The 18,528-nt window shown below is 52.3% G+C and overlaps 6 protein-coding genes across 6 annotated transcripts; 2 read left to right on the top strand and 4 right to left on the bottom strand.

The window, feature by feature from the left end:
* Positions 1-426: 426 nt before the first annotated feature.
* On the bottom strand, positions 427-2,127 carry AUEXF2481DRAFT_31954 (uncharacterized protein; the record flags this gene model as incomplete). Its single annotated transcript, XM_013485683.1, has 2 exons — positions 427-653; positions 708-2,127. 2 exons carry the CDS (start codon positions 2,125-2,127, stop codon positions 427-429), a joined length of 1,647 nt encoding a protein of 548 aa, XP_013341137.1.
* Positions 2,128-3,008: 881 nt separating this feature from the next.
* AUEXF2481DRAFT_68400 (uncharacterized protein) lies at positions 3,009-5,195 on the top strand (the record flags this gene model as incomplete). Its single annotated transcript, XM_013485759.1, has 2 exons — positions 3,009-4,147; positions 4,199-5,195. 2 exons carry the CDS (start codon positions 3,009-3,011, stop codon positions 5,193-5,195), a joined length of 2,136 nt encoding a protein of 711 aa, XP_013341213.1.
* Positions 5,196-5,663: 468 nt separating this feature from the next.
* On the top strand, positions 5,664-6,868 carry AUEXF2481DRAFT_68383 (uncharacterized protein; the record flags this gene model as incomplete). Its single annotated transcript, XM_013485757.1, has 3 exons — positions 5,664-5,929; positions 6,012-6,615; positions 6,683-6,868. 3 exons carry the CDS (start codon positions 5,664-5,666, stop codon positions 6,866-6,868), a joined length of 1,056 nt encoding a protein of 351 aa, XP_013341211.1.
* A 364-nt stretch (positions 6,869-7,232) lies between these two features.
* Positions 7,233-10,059, bottom strand: AUEXF2481DRAFT_91106 (uncharacterized protein; the record flags this gene model as incomplete). The annotated part of the gene is made up of 2 exons (XM_013485772.1): positions 7,233-9,536; positions 9,574-10,059. The coding sequence occupies 2 exons, from the start codon at positions 10,057-10,059 to the stop codon at positions 7,233-7,235; spliced, it is 2,790 nt and encodes a 929-aa protein (XP_013341226.1).
* Positions 10,060-10,526: 467 nt separating this feature from the next.
* On the bottom strand, positions 10,527-11,229 carry AUEXF2481DRAFT_82101 (uncharacterized protein). Its single transcript, XM_013485768.1, has 4 exons — positions 11,029-11,229; positions 10,900-10,973; positions 10,788-10,846; positions 10,527-10,732 (listed from the first exon to the last, which is right to left on the bottom strand). Exons 1-4 carry the CDS (start codon positions 11,066-11,068, stop codon positions 10,675-10,677), a joined length of 231 nt encoding a protein of 76 aa, XP_013341222.1. The 5' UTR covers positions 11,069-11,229; the 3' UTR covers positions 10,527-10,674.
* A 410-nt stretch (positions 11,230-11,639) lies between these two features.
* On the bottom strand, positions 11,640-13,133 carry AUEXF2481DRAFT_31950 (uncharacterized protein; the record flags this gene model as incomplete). Its single annotated transcript, XM_013485682.1, has 1 exon — positions 11,640-13,133. The coding sequence occupies one exon, from the start codon at positions 13,131-13,133 to the stop codon at positions 11,640-11,642; it is 1,494 nt and encodes a 497-aa protein (XP_013341136.1).
* Positions 13,134-18,528: the final 5,395 nt, after the last annotated feature.

The raw sequence follows: 18,528 nt of genomic DNA, 5'->3' as shown, positions 1-18,528 counted from the left end.
CATGACCCCACACTTTTGCCGACTCGCTTGAATCCGACCTTGAACCCTGACTTGGTCCATGTCTCCTATAAACTATCATCATACCTAAACTTTAACATACAGAGCAGTTCCTTTCCCCTCGACATCAGCCACCGTGTCAGCCAACTCATATCGTCCCGGGAAACGTGCTTGCCGCTTTCGTCAGTCTGTCATCCATGAACTGCTGCAGCCTGCCGCCCCTCCAATGTCACATGTGATGAGGCCATGATGGCTGTCATTATTACCGGATATATCATTCACAAATACCAACGACTCATTCTTTACATGTACACAAAGTTCAAGACCCTTGGAGGATTGCCCTTCCAATATTCCCTAGAAATGAGGAGTGTTCAACGCCATCGAACACAATAGTCCACCAATCAGTCCAGCAGCTGGCAATGTCAAGACTCAACCCATGAAGATGAAGCACAACTGCTTCCAGTTGACAGCCTTGAGATCATAGTTCATTAGTGCAACCCCCATGACTGCTCCGGTAAGACACTGAGTTGTCGAAACTGGCAATCCTAATCTTGATGCCAGCAATACTGTGACCGCAGCGCCAAGCTCGACAGCAAATCCGCGACTCGGTGACATTTGAGTGATCTTGTTACCCATGGCACGCATGATCTTGTAACCTGGAGCCATTGTTAGTCAAAACCACGCCAGATTTCCGCGACAGATCAACTTACCATAGAACCAGAATCCTGCACCCAAGAGAAATCCCGCAATTACCAAAAACCAAACCGGTGTCGGAGAAGTAGTTGCAATCTCGCCAGCTTGATACGTTTGATATACAGCAGCCCAGGGCCCCACAGCGTTTGCGACATCGTTGCTTCCGTGTGCTATACTCATCATCATTGCTGACGCCACTTGACAGTATGTCCAGAGATGTTCCACCCGAGGGTCGTATTTATTGGCGCGAGCGTGAATAGCTCTCATAGCTGCTGTGTCATGGGTAATGACATCGCGAGTCACGCCTTGAAGAAGCCCGAACTTCACAAAGCCCCAGAGACGTTGCGGATGTGCGACGGAAAGATGTTTATGAGATTGCAGGAAGCGCTCATCAGGGCCAATGTGGCGCTTGCGTATCCTGCCTTGAGCCTGCTCTGGGCCCTTTTCCACAGAAGAAGAGTCTCCAAGCATAGGCTCAACCTTCTCAGGACTCTGTTCTTGCAGAGACAAGGGGCTAGTTCCTTTGATGTCTGGGCTGGCTCCAGGCGAGTCGGAGAACGATTTTCCCTTGGCTTGGTATTCTCCAATGTACTCACTGTCAGGATTGCCGGGGAAATATAATGGAGGGTTCTCTCGCATGAGTAGGGGGCCTAGCGGAATATGCCAGACCTTGACGCGGGCATCTTTCATGACCAAGCGTCTCTTGAAGTATGGCATGAAGAAGACGTAGGCGATAGCGAGGACGCCGAAGAAGACGCCCAAGATGATGCCCACAGCCTTCCCAGCACCAAACTCCTCGAGAGACGGGGCAGTAGGAGTTTCAACAACAATGAAGAGTGCTAGGATCGCAGCTGTCATGGCAAGATAATATGGGATCAGCCGCATGGCCCATTTGAAAGACTCTTTGCGTTCAAGAACGCTGTATTTGACCGAGCCGAAGATGAGGGCGCTGAATGCAGCGGCGATCAGAGGAGCAATAGCCCATGATGCTGCGACCTGGGATACACTTCCTGATTCCCAAGCCCACTTGATCGGACTCTCACTAGCGAAACCGACACCAACAAGGGCTCCGACGATAGTCTGAGTCGTCGACACCGGCATGCCCAATCCAGTAGCAAGCATCAACCACGAAGCGCTGGCGACTTCAGCACATCCCATGGCGAGCATCAGAGCACCAGGATTGCCCTCGAAGCGGTCGATTGAGATGATGCCGTTCTTGATGGTAGACGTGACTCGGGCTCCAAGTCCGACAGCTCCGACAAACTCCGTGATAGTCGCCAGGACTCCGACTTGTGGCATGGTCAAGGTCTGAGCAGCGACAGATGTGGCGTATGAATTGGCTACATCGTTGGCTCCGTTACCGGAGGCGCTGAAGACAAAAGCGATAGTCGTGATACCAAGAATCCAGTCATATCTGGCAGTTGCAGCAGGCGGCATGATAAGTAGTCTGGCTCGAAGCAGTAAAGAAACTCAAATAGATGGGAACTCAAGGTATACTGCAGCCAAAAACTTACTGGTTTACACAAGTTTCTCTACTTTATGTAAGAAATCATGTCAGGAGATCCTTCCCACAACCTGACAAGAAGCAATACTTCATATTCCATCCATATTCTGTGTGTCGGACGATTGGCAGTCTTGACCTTTGGCTGCCAATATCAAGATGCTAGAATGTATTTTGGTAGAACAACCCAACACGTGTGCAAGATGGCCGCGGGTCGATGCTGGATGAATATTTCGTCCAAGAAAAAAATTGTTCCAAACCAAGAGACCAAGCTCTAGGCGCTGAGATAACACCAAGACGTGCCCTGGAGGAGAACCCAATAAGATGGAATGTTTAGAGCACGCTTCTTGAGCGGCCTCGTACACTGGACAATGGAAGTCTAAGATCATGTGAAGAATGTCACACTTCAAGACTTCGAGTCGTTGCAAAGGATGGTTGTCGCAATGAGAGTGGTGATGAGACGGGAATACCGCGGGATGATGACGTGGCTGGTGTGCGGCTGCTTCGGATTCTTTTCGCAGCGTCCAACTTGAAGGATGTCTCTGTGCATCCTACACTAACAAGGCAGTCCAATTTCCGATCATGCTATGTAGCAAACGTTGGACTCGCCCAAGTGTAATGTTCACTGGGGATGAACCATAGGTCACATGCCTTTCACTCCGACGTTTCCCCATGGAGCAGGTACGGTACCCCGCACCCTATGCGCCCTGTGATTACCCTCGGCGTGCTCTCCGTACGGGAGGTTCATCAACTCGTGCTTCTGGACTGCTAAGTACCATTATGTTGAGTCTTGACATCTGTGACCTCGCCAATCAAAATGTTTCGTCACACCAGAGGCCACAGAGGTCTGATATCAGCAGTAACAAAACGACTGACTAGCACGACGACAACAAGCCAAGCATCAGAGAGGCAACCACTACAATCTATCTTGATTGCAAACAGAGGAGAAATTGCTCTTCGAGTTGGAAAAACCGCTGCACAGTATGGCATTCGTACAACAACACTCTACACAGATCCGGACGCGCATAGTCAACACGCTTTGAGCTCTCCTTTCGCTATCAACCTCAGCGATCCAAGTCAATATCTCAACGGCGATCGTATCATCCAAACTGCACGCGAGCATGGTTGTCAGGCAATTCATCCTGGATACGGCTTCCTCAGTGAGAATGCAGAGTTCGCAAAGAAGTGTACCGATGCGGGCCTAAAGTTCATCGGCCCTCCCTGGAAAGCGATTGAAGCTATGGGAGACAAGAGCCGATCTAAAGATATCATGACTTCAGCCGGCGTACCCTGTATTCCTGGCTACCACGGCTCAAATCAGGATCCGAACTACCTCAAAGACCAGGCTGCACAAATCGGTTATCCTGTCTTGCTCAAGGCTGTCAAAGGTGGAGGTGGTAAAGGTATGCGTATCTCCAGATCTCCTGAAGATTTCCTGGATCAGTTAGCATCTGCCAAATCTGAAGCTATGAGCTCCTTCAGTGACGAAGTCATGCTCGTGGAAAAGTACATCACAACACCACGCCATATCGAAGTCCAGGTCTTTGCAGACAAACATGGTAACTGCGTTGCACTGGGCGAGAGAGACTGCAGTATCCAAAGAAGACATCAGAAGATCCTTGAAGAGTCGCCAGCACCCCATCTGGACGAAGCACTACGACAGGATCTCTGGGACAAGGCTCGATCCGCTGCTCTTGCTGTTGCTTATGAAGGTGCTGGTACCGTTGAGTTTATCTTTGACAACGACTCAGGTGAATTCTTCTTCATGGAGATGAATACCAGACTCCAAGTTGAGCATCCGGTCACCGAGATGGTCACTGGAGAGGATCTAGTACATTGGCAGATCCTCGTGGCTGAAGGAGGCAAATTGCCTCTTACACAGGAAGAGGTGCACGAGAGGATCAAGGCTCGCGGCCACGCGATCGAGGCTCGTATATACGCCGAGAATCCTGACATGTAAGATGGCATTGTTTGGTCATAATTCTGTCCGAATACTAACGTTATTAGGAACTTCGTGCCAGACTCGGGTAAATTGTTACATCTTCGAACTCCAGAGATTACTGACACCGTGCGTATCGACGCGGGCTTTGCTGTAGGAGACGAAGTCACATCGCACTACGACCCAATGATTGCAAAACTCATCATCCAAGGTCCAGACAGACACGCAGCACTCCAAAAGATGAAGACTGCCCTCGAAGAATACGAGATTGCTGGCCCGATCACGAATATCGAATTTGTTAAGCGTATGTGCGTCAGTCCGAAGTTTGTGGCCGGCGAAGTGGAGACTGGCTACATCGAGAAGAACAAGGAAGAGTTGTTCCGCAGGGTCGACGTGCCGAGTGAAGCATGGACACAAGCAGCTATCGGCTTGTACATCGCCGAGCAAGGATTGAGTGGCAAAGATTCCATACTGTCGTCCCAGACTATCGGATTCAACACTGGACTATCTGGTCCCCGAACTTTCGATCTCGTGGAGATTCCAGCGGATGGTAACAGTAGCAGTGCATCTTCTGTCGCTGCACGTGTTCAGCACGTTGGCCCGCATACATTCTCGGTCTCGGTTGGAGGCCAAGAAGCGGTTCAAGTGACCAGCAAGCTCGATCAAAGCAGCCACATCCTCCAGTCATTCTATCCTCACACCAGACTCGAGACGAGAGTCATCCGTGATCCGGAAACGAACAACTTGATCCTGTTCCAACAAGGACGTCAGTACAGATTACAGCTTGCTGTTCCGAAGTGGGCGGAAAAAGCTCTGGGCATGAAAGATGTTGCCAATAGCGTCTTGGCACCTATGCCTTGCAAGGTACTCCGTGTTGAGGTGGAGGAAGGTGCTACAGTGACCAAGAACCAGGCACTTGTTGTCATTGAGAGTATGAAGATGGAAACAGTCATTAGAGCACCACACGATGGTGTGATTGCAAAGGTTGTTCACAAGGCTGGAGATCTATGCAAAGCTGGTACAGCTTTGGTGGAGTTCGTGGGCGAAGAAGAGGAGAAATCATGAGTGAAATCAATTGCATCTATTGAGATTGGCCAGGATATGCGACACTTGACAAGTTCCTCCACCTTGATATTACACCAATCAAGGTAACGCTAGAAATTGAACACCAAGGTGGAGAAAATGGGTTCTGAACTACGGGTCGAAACATCAATCGTCATCGAACAAGCTTTCACCAAGACCTTGACTCTCCTAGAATTTCTGTCACAGTATTGGCAAACAAGCAATTGGCAATGTTTGGCAAATGGTGACTGCTTCCTACATGTTCCGACTTGTCTACTATATTACCAACTATCTACCCGATTTGTGCACATCAAGGTGTTTTTGCTCCGGAGCTTACTGACCCGACCATAAAAACGAACTTTCTAACAACGGAACCTCTCTGCGACGAACTGTCTGGACCGATCTCAGTATTACTCCAGCATTATTTCGGCCTCGTCTGGCCTTTTCTTCCCATCCGCATCGATCAACAACATGGCCTTCGATCCGTCCAACGTGAATCTCAATACCGCTAGTGCCAGGGACATCATCTGCTACCTCCAACTAGGCGAGAATGAATACAACGGCCATCTTCCAGCCCGTATCTCTGCCATATTTGTCATGTTTTTCGTATCGACTCTGGGCACAGCGTTTCCCTACCTTGGAAAGCGAATGCCAAAACTACGCATCCCACACTCCGTATACCTTTTCGCAAGATACTTTGGAAGCGGTGTGATTATATCTACTGCGTTTATACACTTGTAAGATCGCCATTTCATTATTTTCCCCTTTGATCACACAAGATTCCATATTTTGGGATGAGGCTAATGACAACGAAAAAAGATTGGAACCGGCATATCAAGCCATCGGACCAAATAGCTGTGTAGGCATGACAGGAAACTGGGCACTGTACTCCTGGACGCCCGCCATCATGTTAGCTGCAGCAATGAGCATCTTCGTCGTCGATGTGATAGCTCAGAAATACGTGGCCGACAAGTACGGCTTAGACCTACATCCCAACGTTGAAGACTTGGTCACCACCAAAACCCCTTCACCATCCACCACACCCACCACACCTTCACCTCTACCAAAAACCGACCCAGAAAAACAACACCTCGACACCTCCACCGCCGAAAAGATAGCTTTCGCCCAACAATTCACCTCCTTTCTGATTCTCGAATTTGGAATCATCTGGCACTCCATCTTCATCGGTTTGAACTTTGGAGTGGCAGGTAAAGAATGGAGAACCCTTTACATCGTCTTGATGTTCCACCAAGCCTTTGAAGGATTGGGAATAGGAGCACGCATGTCAAGTATACCTTTTCCCGCAAGATATAAGAATTGGTTACCTTGGTGTTGTGTTTTGGGATATGGGGTTACTACTCCTATTGCTATGGGGGTGGGGTTGGGTGTTAGGGGGAGTTATAATGCTGGAAGTTATGAATCGGTGAGTGTTTTCCGCATGTTCAGAATGATTGAGAGGTGAAAGGGATGTCGCTGACCTGTTGTTGTAGTTGCTTATGGTGGGTGTCTTTGATGCTATTAGTGCTGGGATTCTGGTATATAATGGATTGGTGGAGTTGTTGGCTAGAGACTTTATCTTTGAGCCGCAGACGAGGAGTAATAAGCGGTTGACTTTTATGATGGGCTGTGTCTTCCTGGGGGCCATGCTCATGTGCACTATCGGTAAGTGGGCCTAGTTGGCATTGAAGGTATCCGGGACTTTCTGTACGCTAGACCGGCAAATGAGTGAATGGATAGGAAACGCGGGGCAAAGCAGGACACGGAAAGTGCAACTATGAAGTGTTATTACTGCTGTATTGGCTAGCTAAAGTTGAGAAATCTCAGTAGGCAGGTAGCTATCGTGCAGGTTGCACTTTCTTTGCCATGCGACTTCCTCTCTCTCTGAGCCAAGCAACGAGAAACTCACTTGAACGTCTGTCAGCATCTCCCACAGCAAGAACCCCTTCGAAGCGAGAGCACAGTGTCATGTTCGTCTCTAGCTGCTTGCTTTCTTCCGACTTTCCATTATCAGAGCTGGCACTTAAGCATGCAATTTTTACTTCACTCTGGCGCCTTTCTTTTTGTAGGGGCCTTCTTCCTGCCTGCAGCGGGAGTACCCTTTGACTTTGACGTTAAGTTGAAGGGACTACTCACAGCGGCTGGCTTTTGGGCAGGCTTCCTCACTCGCTTAGCAGTAGCTTTGGTGAGAAAATCGTTGAGTAGCTCAGCTGTAGCGTTTCTGGTCCTGGTTCTTGTTTCAATGATAGTGCCTAGATTGCTTAGTTCTTGAGCGCCGAGGGGGTTGGCGCCTGTGAGTCTCTGCCTCTTGGGCGGTGGGGCTTCTGTTGCTGTAGTAGCCGTGGTCTTTTCCTCGGGAACGTCTGCAGTCTGTATGATAGATTCAGGTTGAGGTGCGGATGCGGGGAGAGCTGAGGCAGGTGTAGAAGTCAAGATCGAAGCAGGTTCTGAGGTATCAGATTGATGACTACGGAGTCGTCCACCAACATCAACCTTGGCCTTCTCTGCAGCCTTGCGAGGTGGTGAGGACTCGAGTAGCCCGGCCAACTCCATGTTACCACGTCCTTTTCTCGTAGTCTTTGGAGCAGTAGCGGTTGTGGTAGTCGTAGTAGGATCTTTGCTTGGATTTTTGGCACGCGAACGTCTCGGTGTTGCTCTGTTGACCTTTGGCTTTGCCAGCAAAAAAGGCCCTTTTTGCAAAACGAATGGATTCGATGTAGGGAGATGAGCAAGCTCGTCTGGCGATGCTAAAGCGAGGTCGTCTGGAGAATCGCGATGGGTCGATCTGGTTGTGATCTTGCTTCTGCCTTTCTGTACCGGTATCTTCGATCTGCCCTGAGCTGTCTTTGCTCCCAAGTCATGAATCGATTCAGTTGTTGGATCTTCGGCCTCTGGTATGGGAGAGACGCGTCTCTTATGGGTTGGCTCGTCCTCATGTGATTTCTCCTGTTTACGTTTGCCCTTGTGAACGGCTGTGGCGATAGCTGGCATATTGTCTTCCGGATGTTGAGTCAGCTCTTTTGCTAGCTCAGTATGAGTGTCTCTGACCGCCTTCAAAACGGTACCGCCTGATTCAACCCCGTGTTTCTTCTTATGTGTAACCGCGGTGAGCTTAACGAACGGCAGTTTAAGCGTCGAAGGCACTGTGATTATTCTGCTGCTCTTATGTTCTTCTGGCTCGGCTCCGCCAATGGTGTCCTGACCAACCCCGATCGCGTTGAAAAAGCCGAGGGGCGGAGTCAATGGTGAAAATGGTGGTGGTGACGGCGTGTCTGCAAGTATCTTGATCATTTGAGCTTCAGTCAAGAATCCGTGAGACACAAACTGCTGATGATTGGGAGCCGAATCAAGAGCTGTGGGCTCTGCTGGGAGATTCTGGACCCCCAGCGTGTCCTGAAGTGGCTCATCAGCTACGTTCGTCGGTGATTCATAGGTTGGTTGAACCTGAGTCTCGATAGCTTCGAGACTATGATCATTAAGAAGAGGCGAATAGGAGTTTGGTGGAAAAAACGAGACAGGGGCAGAGGAAGGATTGTGCAGCACGGTGACGTCGTCTTCGAGAGAAATTATGCGTGAGTCGGGACTGGTGATGAGCCCATACTGATCCGATAGTTCATCCTTGATTGCCTGCAGCCCCGTTGGGTCGGTCTCGAGGCTTGTCGAAGATTGTCCGGGTTCGTCAGAAGGCTGGTGGGAGGGTATGTCATCAATGCTAGCAAGGCCATGCTGATCAGAAAGTTCATCCTTGATTGCTTGGATCCCTGTTGGATCTGCCTCTGAGTCTATCGCAGAGTGTTTAGAGTTGTCGTCAAGGTCGTTGCTGGGTATGTCCTGGACGATTAGAATTGGAGCTGCCGAATCGATCTCAGACTCGTGACTATCGTCTACTATCACGGGAGAGGTAGCTCTGTGCCCAGTAGTGTGGTTGATCAGAGAACCACGATTGGATGTCTCTAACAAAAGGCGTGTGTCTATCTGGATACCTGGCTGCTTCTGTGACGATGGGCCGAAGCTCGATGTTATGTCTGAGACTACAGATGTTCCACGTGTACTCGAATTGTGACTCGTCTGTCGAGTACTCGTGGCTGTGGTTCCGAACACAGGGGACGAAGGGATGGTGACTTCGCGGTCGCCACTGGTTCCCGCGAGCACAGCTCGATTCGCGATATCGCGGTCTTGAGTTGACGGCGAAAGACTCTTAGAAACGTCATTGGAGACCGACGCTAAGCTTTCGCGGGGCTGGGTAATCACAAACGGATCTGGTGAGGTCAACAAGGTGTCGCCTGAAGCCACAGTTTGTGAAACCTTGTCTCCACTTGGCTGTGATGTTGTCTGCTCTTGCGTTAGCTGACCAGTCATCGAATAGCAGCATCGTGACACTCACCTGATCGAGCTGGGCTGGCACTCGGGTTTCAAATTGCAAAGTCTCTGAACCTTCGTGGCGGGACTCGAGGTCGGTCGCTGCCTCTGGCTGGTTTTCAGACACCTGAGACTTTTGTGCTCCATGGATTTGAGGTTCGACATCGTTGTGTGTCTTGTCGCCTTGTTCGTTACGTTCTCCGGGGCAAGGATCTTGCTCAAGTTGGAGAGTGACAGAGTTCGCAGTCATGTCAGACGGTTCAATGCTTTTTTCGTCGTTCCTTGATACTTGAGACTCTTCGACCACTTTCAAGGGCTCAAGCCTTTCCAAGAGGTCGTCCAGTCGCTGGTCAAACGTGTCGGCAATAGGCACGTCCTGATCAAAGAAGGAACCGAGAGCCTGCGCACCTTCCAGCCACCATCCTGATCGACCAAAGTAGTCTTCGAGGCTGCTGAACTGATTATCATGCTTGGCTGATTCACCACCAGAAACAAATGTCGGCGGGTCCATGGCGCATGCTTGAGGTAAGATGATGGGAATGTATGTTGTTGGTTGTGCGATCTGTGTTGATCACGTCCACATTGCTTCCGAAGACGCGTGCCTCTAGATGTTGATATTCGTTAATAGCCGAACGTGATGATCAATACAACCGTGTGTTGTGCGCGCTGCAACTTCACGTGCTAATTCAAGAGTAATGGAGAGTTGGCGCCTAGAATCTACCAGATGTGCAATCACTGTGCGCGCCTGCATCAGTTTGACGAGTGACGGCGGGGTGAGTGTGCTGAATGAGGCGTGTGAAGAATCGTAGAGTGGTTGCTAGAGTCAGTGTTGGGTGTTGTTCAAAGACCCGACGCGTTTGGCTGTCGAAGCCCTTTGGAGCTCTCTCTCCGAGAACAGTCGCATCTGGCTCACGCGGTGACGGACTTCACGACCTCCTGTATGCGAGTGTAGCATTTGGATAGGAAAAGCATGTACACCTTTATACTTTGCAGCCAATCTGATGTGCTGAATATTAACATTGTAAACTGTGCCCAGCACAGCCATACCATAATCTCAGGTTGAGAACGCCATCATTACCGAGTCCAGAAAACCATTCAGAGGAAAACACCAAATCAAGGACGAGCGCTAGATTGGTATTGCGTTGCTGATTCTGCCGCTGGCATCCGCTGGGTATCCGAGCATCCTGTTGTACGCGCGTCAGCAAGAATTCCTATGTTGACCATAAACTGGTAACCTACTTCTTTCCTGTCTCGGTCGCGCAGCAGCCACAGAAGAGGGAAGCAGGCCAACAGATAACCTATTTTAGTGTCAGATCGGAGGTCTTGATACTAATGTGAAAATATGACATACTGCGAGGACAATGGCGCTAGCGAAGCCAATGGTAGGGCCTACTACTTTGCAATGGCAAGGATTTTGATCGGTACCTGCAGATTGTCAGTAACACGCCTACTTGAAGTGGTACGAGTGATGAGAACATACCGCATTGGAAGCAAACAAAAGGAATGGGGAGGCAGTCCATTGTGAGAGAAAATGAGGATTGGCTGAGAGAATTCGGCTTCGAGAGGCAATGCGATTTTTATGGACCCGAACAGTAGGTGGCTAGCAACGAGGGATACAGAGGAACGTTACTTCGCAAAATGCGACAACAATGGATCGATGTGTAGGTGATGCAGAGAGTAGGAGAAGAGCCTCTACAGTGATATAAGAGTGGTAGGACGGGGAACCGGAAGCGTAGACCAAGTTGATCCTTACCCGTTATCGAATGACGTACGCTTCCTCAACCGCGTGCCGACATGCTTGTTCGGCGACAAGCATCAAGGAAAAGTCGATAGAGTTACGGGAGGGAGTTGTGTGATTTCGATCATGACGAAAAGTACCATTTTCAAAACGTTCTGTAGTTCAAAGCTATCTCATTACTAGAACCTAAGATAAGGCAAGGAATACATGAGGACGACGACCAATCATCTGTCGCTCAGCTGACTCTAAGGATGAGGAAAGAAAGACGGGACCCATGGCGGCTTGATTCTTCCCTAATGATATCAGTCCAAGCGCTGTCGCTTAGACAAGTGTACGCCATGCTCCCCGGCCATTCAGGACGACGAGAAAGGGTTAATGCTGTCAATGAACTGTCCTGCGGTAGAAGAAGCGGTCTTGACGGTGCCAGCACGCGGGTCATCACGACGCATGATGCTCTCTACAGGGCCCAAAAGACGCTGGAAACCATTCTTGCCCAACATGGCCACCTTGATATCGGTCTCTGCAACGACAGATGCGGCACGAGGCTTGTCGTCCAGCAAGGCCAGCTCGCCAAAGTAGTCGCCCTTCTTGTATGACTTGACCGATTGCTCGACTCCAGACATGTAGACAGCAGCAGTGCCCGATTCGAGCATGTAGAAGTGATCACCCACATCACCCTCGCGGATGATTGTGCTGCCTGCAGGCATCTTCTGAGTTTCGAGAGCATCGGCAATCTTGCTGCGTTCGTACGCGGTAAGGGTGTTAAGGAGAGGCACGCTATCGAGGAAGGACTCGTACATGCGGCGGCGTTGGAAAGCACTGTCCATCAGGATGCGACGGAAGGTGATACGGTCGAGTTGCCAAATGACACTGGGCTCGGCGCTGTTGACAGTCGCAGCACGGGGTGCATTGTACATCAATGCCAATTCACCAAAAGAGGTGCCGGGGCCGCATGAAGCAACTTTGTTGCCCATGCCATTGACGCCAGGCTCGATCTTGCCAGTCGATGAAACGTATATGTCGAAGCTTCCGGTCTCGACAACGTAGAAGTAATCGCCAACATCGCCTTGTGCAATGACCTTGACGTCCTTTGCAGGAATCTTGCGTTCTTGGAGCGCACCCAGAACCTGCTCGGTTTGGTCGTCGTCTAGATGAGAGAACAAGAAGTTGCGCGACACGGAAGTACGCAGACGACCAAGCTGTTCCTGGGTCTTGGGGTAGGTTGGAGGCTTCCAGTCCGAGTCATCAGTACCTGAAGGTGCCAACACCTCGGCCGAGACGGAGACACGACGGCCCATGTTGTAGTTGTTGGGGAAGTTTTGCGGAACGTCCGTCTGTTGGCGGTTGCCGCCTGCGCCAGAGCTCTGGTCGCGGCTGCCAGTGTTCTGAGCACCGCCGAAACCGAAGTTGAAGCCTCCAAAGGAACCATCGTTTGCTTTGGCCGATGGATCGGAGCTTTGGGATGAGGCGAAGGGGCTGCTGACCGAAGCCGAGTTGTTAGCTCCGAAGGGGTTTGCATTCGCAGCAAAGGGCGAAGCGTCGCGGGTCATTGCGTTGCTAGGGAAGGAGGCGGCGGTGGGCGAGGCGAACGTGTCCATTTCATCCTCTTCTTCGAGGCGCTGCATTCCAGGCTGCTGGATGTGGTGGAAGGGGTTGCTGCCGGGGAAGTTGTTCTCGGCCATTGTTTTGGTGGAATGCTGTGCGCCCAGCAGGAACTCGTGTCGCTGAGACTCTAGTCGGCGGTGGAAGTGGTTGGCGCAGAACTGCAAGACGTCGGTGGGCTTTGATTGCAGGACCTCGCGCTCGAGGATTTCGATCTCGTGCTTGTAGTCGGCGGGAAGGGCCATTCTGAGGGTTGGTAGAGGTACTTGGGAGCTTGGGGAGAGCTTGTGTCGGGACGTTTGTGCAGGAGCCCGCAGACGTGGAGCTACACTGCCGTAGTGGGGTTCTTTGTTTCGATGCAGCTGTCACCTTCGATCGACTGGAGGCGTGATGGAGCTGATGCGATGCTGCAGTCTGATGGATGCTCTGGTGCGTAGTGACTTTGTTCAGGGTATTGAGGGGGAAACTGCGACCGATGGCCAATGAGATAATGGGGGGAAGTCGTGGCGCGTGACGACAGAAGCAATTTGGACGAGCGAGCTGCAATGATATCTGCCAAATCTCACGCTTCAATTTTGAACAACCACAGATGGAAATGTATTGACGAGTGGTGAAGGAAGAAGTGCGAGCTGGCAGCTACGCGCTTTTGGGGGGACCAGTTGATCTCATTCGCTAGTACTCGCAACTGCCACTATTCATGGCACTATTTGCTACTCCTTCGAGAAGGCCAAAACGGCACAGCTCTGGATTGACAAACGGTCACATAGCAGAAGCTCAACACCCGACACTTTGACCCAGCAAGGCTACAGGGAGGACGGACAATTCACGCTGCTTCATCGTAATTACCGTATATCCTACAGGATACTCGAATAACACTCGAGGCAGCGTCCGGCCTTGCTTCACGCTGCGGTATCGTGCTTTGCTTGCAGGATAGCGACACGCCAAGACCATGACATCGGTACACATGTCATCTCTGGATCAGATTGGTAGGCAACTGATTGATCTCGCTGTTGAAAAATATCTAGGTCATGGATGTAGTCCTCTCACCAGAGCCTGTACAGTACTTACTGCTTGTACCAGAATAGGGAGACATCACTCGAGCATCTTAAGCTCCCGTCGGCGGTGAGCAGGACTCGATACAGAACGCACTGCAGTGGGCTGCATGACAGTTGCATGTTCGAGCCCGTCTCTTCGCGCCGCGATGTCAAAGATTCGGCTTGACAAAGGCTCGAGATCCTTTGGCTACAGGCTTCGTACAACAATGTCCTTTCGATCGACGACTCTTGATGGGTGATCACAAGATCTACCAACTCCGTGCATCTCTACAGCTAGATTTCGGCCGTACAGGCTATGGAGAGCGATTGCCGCTTAAGGACTGCCAGCCGTCTGATATGCAGTTCCACCAAGGAAGCTTTTCGTAGGAACCAAACCAGGACGTGCTCCGCCATGACGTCTTTGTCTTCCAAGGCACATCGAATTGAGAAAGGTCGCTCAATCTGCCTAAACAAATTGTACAAGAAGTATAACAGAACCGCATGGTTTGTCGAGTGATCTCTCTCGTATCTTCAACCGTTGTACCTCCAAAACACGTACACCGTCAAGTTCCCTGTCAGCGATCGAGACGCGACCGCCAGCCCAGCCCGTCCGTCAGCCAAGTAAATCCATCACCAGCCACACGAAGCCACCGCACGAACACGAACCTGGTCTGTGTCAAACTGCTCGCTGTTCATCCTGCAAGCTCTCGCGCGCGCATCTCTTGTGTAACCAGCGCATTATCCACACCTCAACCACGCCGTCAGCTTTCGCAACAGGCCGTTTCCCTAGAGGCCACTCAACTCTTGCAACCCGACCTTGCTGATTGCGAGCCGACATGGGCAACTATACTTTTACATGGTAAGTCGCATACGACTCTCTCTGCTCTCGCAATCGCGTCGCATTTAGCAGCCTGGTTCTGCGTGCGGACTTCTCAATCGCTGCCCTCGCAGCCAGTGCAGCGCGCGTGCACCGCACCATACTTGAAACGAGCACCTGAACTGACATGCTACACTAGGGATCACCCTGCCCAAGAAGTCTATGTGACAGGCGATTTCGACAACTGGGGGAAGTCGATCAAGCTGGACAAGAGTGGTGACAGGTTCCGCAAGACCGTGACTATTCCTGGCGAGGAGAGCAGGATCCACTACAAGGCAAGCATTGGTCATTATACAGTGCTCAATAACCACGACTGACACGCCATGCAGTTCGTTGTCGACGGCAACTGGACGACCGACTGGACTGCCAAGCAGGAGACAGATGACTCGGGCAATGTTAACAATGTCGTCGAGGCTAGAGAGCTGAGCCCTGAGCCTGAAGAGAGACCTTCGCAAGCCTTCATCTCGTCAGCTCACCCTCAATCCACCACAGCCGCCCTCGCTGGCCAGGTACCACTCGAAAAGGAAAGAAAGGCCCAACCGGAGCAGAACGAGACGACCTTTCCGCCCGAAACCCCCGGCTTCGAGGACTTGCCCGGTCAATTCCCTATTACACCTATGGCTGACCTTAACCAGTTCACCGTTAACCCCATTCCTGCTACTGAAGGCCCCTCCAACCCCGTCAAGCTTGCCCCTGGCGAGCCTGTTCCCCATCCGAGCACTCTGACCTCCAACACCGTTCACTCGACAGTGCGCGACGACCCCGAGCCGAAGGCCGCTTTGTCCACTGACGGTGCCAACGAGTCCCGCACCCGCGAGCTCAACGAAAACGACCTGCCCGGCGCTTACGCTCCGTCTACTGTCAAGGAAGAAGAGGAGGACACCAAGACTTTCAGCGTCAACCCTATCCCTGCCACTGCTGGTATTGGCAACCCCATCAAGCTTGCTCCTGGCGAGCCCGTACCCCACCACAGCAAGATCACCTCCAACACCGTCCAATCCACTGTTCGCCATGGTGGTTCGGAATTCGGTGTTAGCGACACCGGTGCTCCCGTCCTCCCCCCGGTTCTGGACACTCAGAGCGAGGCTGAGGCCAACGGCGCTTCCATGTTCAACCTGCCCTCTATTGGTGGTAACATGATTCCTGAGTCCAGCCTTCCCATGGGAGACGGCGCCAGCAACGACAAGGATCTGCTTCCTCAATTCGAAAACGCTTTCACTTCATCCGCCGCTCCTCAAAGCACTACCGCTCAGCTCGCCGGTCAGGTCCCTCTTGAACCCCACACTGAACGTCGCAGAGATCTCAACACTACCACACAAGACTCTGCGTCGCACCAAGTCCCCGAGGTTGTTCATGAGAGCCAGGAGAGGGCCCACGTCAGCCCCGAGGCATCCGCCTCCACCAAGGCCGTCGAGAGCAAGCACGCTGTTGAAGAGGAGCTCAAAGACAAGGTGCCCGAGGCAAACTCTACGACCGAGTCCGGCTCTGCTACTGGCGTACCTGACGTCGTTTCGGACAGCCAACAATCTGCCCACGTCGATCCTGAGGCCGCTGCCAACCCCGAAGCTGTTCGTGAGAAGGCCGCTGTTGAGAGCGAGTTGAAACAGACCATTCCCAAGGAGAATGCTACCTCTGATCGTAGCCCTGTCGCTGATGCCGCTTCTAACGCTGCTACGAGCGTGTCCCAAGCCGCCTCCAACACCACTCAGGCTGTTTCAGATTCTCACATTCCCGAGGCCATCGCTGGCGGTCTTGCGGCAGTGGGTGCCACTGCTATCGGCGCTGCTCTTCTTGCCAAGGACAAGCTTACCGAGACCTACCAGCACGCCACCGAGCCCGCTCCTGCCTCGAAGCAGGTGCCTGATGTCGTCCACGAAAGCCAGGAGAGAGCTCATGCCGACCCTGAGGCATCTGCATCCCCCGAAGCCGTTCGCGAGAAAGCCGCCTTTGAGGATGAACTGAAGCATTCCATCCCCCAAGCTCCCGCAACATCCGAGTCTGGTTTGCTTGGTGCTAGCGAGGGTGGCATCACTGGCAAGATCGCCGCTGGCACTGCTGCTCTTGGTACTGCTGCTGCCGGAATTGCCTACGCTGCTAAGGACAAGGCTACCAATGCCTACGAGAACACTGGTTTGAACAAGGAGCCTACCATTGACGGCTCTGTTCCTGAAGTCGTCAGCGAAAGCCAGGAGCGCGCTCACGTCGACCCCGAGGCTTCTGCTGTGCCCGAGGTCGTTCGCGAGAAGAGTGCCATGGAGGGCGAGCTTCTTTCCGAGGTTTCCAAGGCCCCCGCCACCTCCGAATCTGGTATTCTGGGCAACAGCGAACAGGGAATCGCTGAGAAGGCCACTGCTGGCGTAGCTGCCGCTACCGCTGCTGTTTCTACACAGGCAAACAAGGCTTATGAGTCCGTCGGTCTCCCCGCCTCCACCAGAGATGTCCCTGAGTCAGACTCTGGCTTCCAGCAGGTCCCCGAGGTTGTGCACGAGAGTCAGGGGTTGGCTCATGTCGAACCTGAGGCTTCCGCCAACCCTGAGGCCGTCCACGAGAAGTCCGACATGGAGAAGGAGCTGTTGTCGCAAGTCCACAAGGCACCTGCCACAACCGAGTCTGGCGTTCTCGGTAGCAGCGAACAAGGAATCACTGGCAAGGCTGCTGCTGGTCTTACTGCTGGTGCCGCTGCTATTGGCGCGACCGCTGCAGGTGCTGCATATGCTGCTCGCGACAAGGCCGCCAATTTGACTGGCAGAGATCTCGACACCACTGAGAAGTCTACTGGATTGAGCTCTTCAATTTTGCAAGTTCCCGAAGTCGTCCAGGAGAGTCAAGAGAGAGCTCACGTCGAGCCGGAGGCTAGTGCCAATGTTGAGGCTGTGCACGAGAAGTCCGATATGGAGAAGGAGCTTCTGTCCCAAGTCCACAAGGCCCCTGCTGCATCTGAGTCAGGTGTCCTTGGTAACAGTGAACAAGGACTGACTGGCAAGGCCGCTGCTGGCATCGCCGCTGGTACAGCCGCCCTGGGCGCCACTGTTGCTGGCGCTGCTTATGCTGCTCGTGACAAGACTGCTCAGACTACTGGTAGAGATCCTACTACATTCTTGCCTGCCTCAATCAGCACCGCCATCCAGAACATGAACCAAGGTCTTCCCTCTAGCAACAACTCGCTCGCATCGCCCACTTTCCAGTCATCATCGGTACCTGAGGCAGTCGTTGAGTCCCAGCACCAGGCTCATGTCGCTCCCGAGGCCTCCGCTGTGCCCGAAGCCGTCGCTGAGAAGAGTGAGGTTGAGAGAGAGTTGCTCGACCGCGTACCTCGCGCTTACGAGGCCGGCGAACCCGCACCCACCGAGACCGCTGCACTGAGCGCTACTGCTCCTGTCAAGTCTTCTTCTGACATGCAGTCAGCCGTTCTCGGCGCTGGTAGCTCTACCGCCACTGGTGTTACTGCCGTCAGCGGCACCCCTGCTGTCGAGTCCACACCTGTCTCGTACAACACCACTATTCCCGAGACTTCGCGCTTCGACGAGCAACCGCGTGATCTGACGGGTGGCCACAGTGCTTTGCCCACTTCCGTTCAGCCCGCTACATCTGACGCTGGAGCTTTCACTGAGAACGCCGGACTGTCTGGTGCCACTACTGGAGTCACTACTAGCGCGACCCCTATCTATAACGAAGAGACATCCGCTATTGCTGCCAAGACTGGATTGAACGCTCCTGCTGAAAGCCAGG

Source organism: Aureobasidium subglaciale, assembly GCF_000721755.1.
Source record: "Aureobasidium subglaciale EXF-2481 unplaced genomic scaffold scaffold_20, whole genome shotgun sequence".
Taxonomy (NCBI): Eukaryota; Fungi; Ascomycota; class Dothideomycetes; order Dothideales; family Saccotheciaceae; genus Aureobasidium; species Aureobasidium subglaciale.
This window is presented reverse-complemented; position numbering and strand designations above follow the sequence as displayed.

What these genes read in the sequence shown, in the direction of transcription:
- AUEXF2481DRAFT_82101 (XM_013485768.1), bottom strand. Translation starts at nt 11,068, where the DNA reads ATGGACTGCCTCCCCATTCCTTTTGTTTGCTTCCAATGCG. An exon ending in CTAGCGCCATTGTCCTCGCA is followed by an intron (nt 10,847 to 10,899) that starts GTATGTCATATT and finishes ACACTAAAATAG; the next exon opens with GTTATCTGTTGGCCTGCTTC. An exon ending in GCGACCGAGACAGGAAAGAA is followed by an intron (nt 10,733 to 10,787) that starts GTAGGTTACCAG and finishes CGCGTACAACAG; the next exon opens with GATGCTCGGATACCCAGCGG.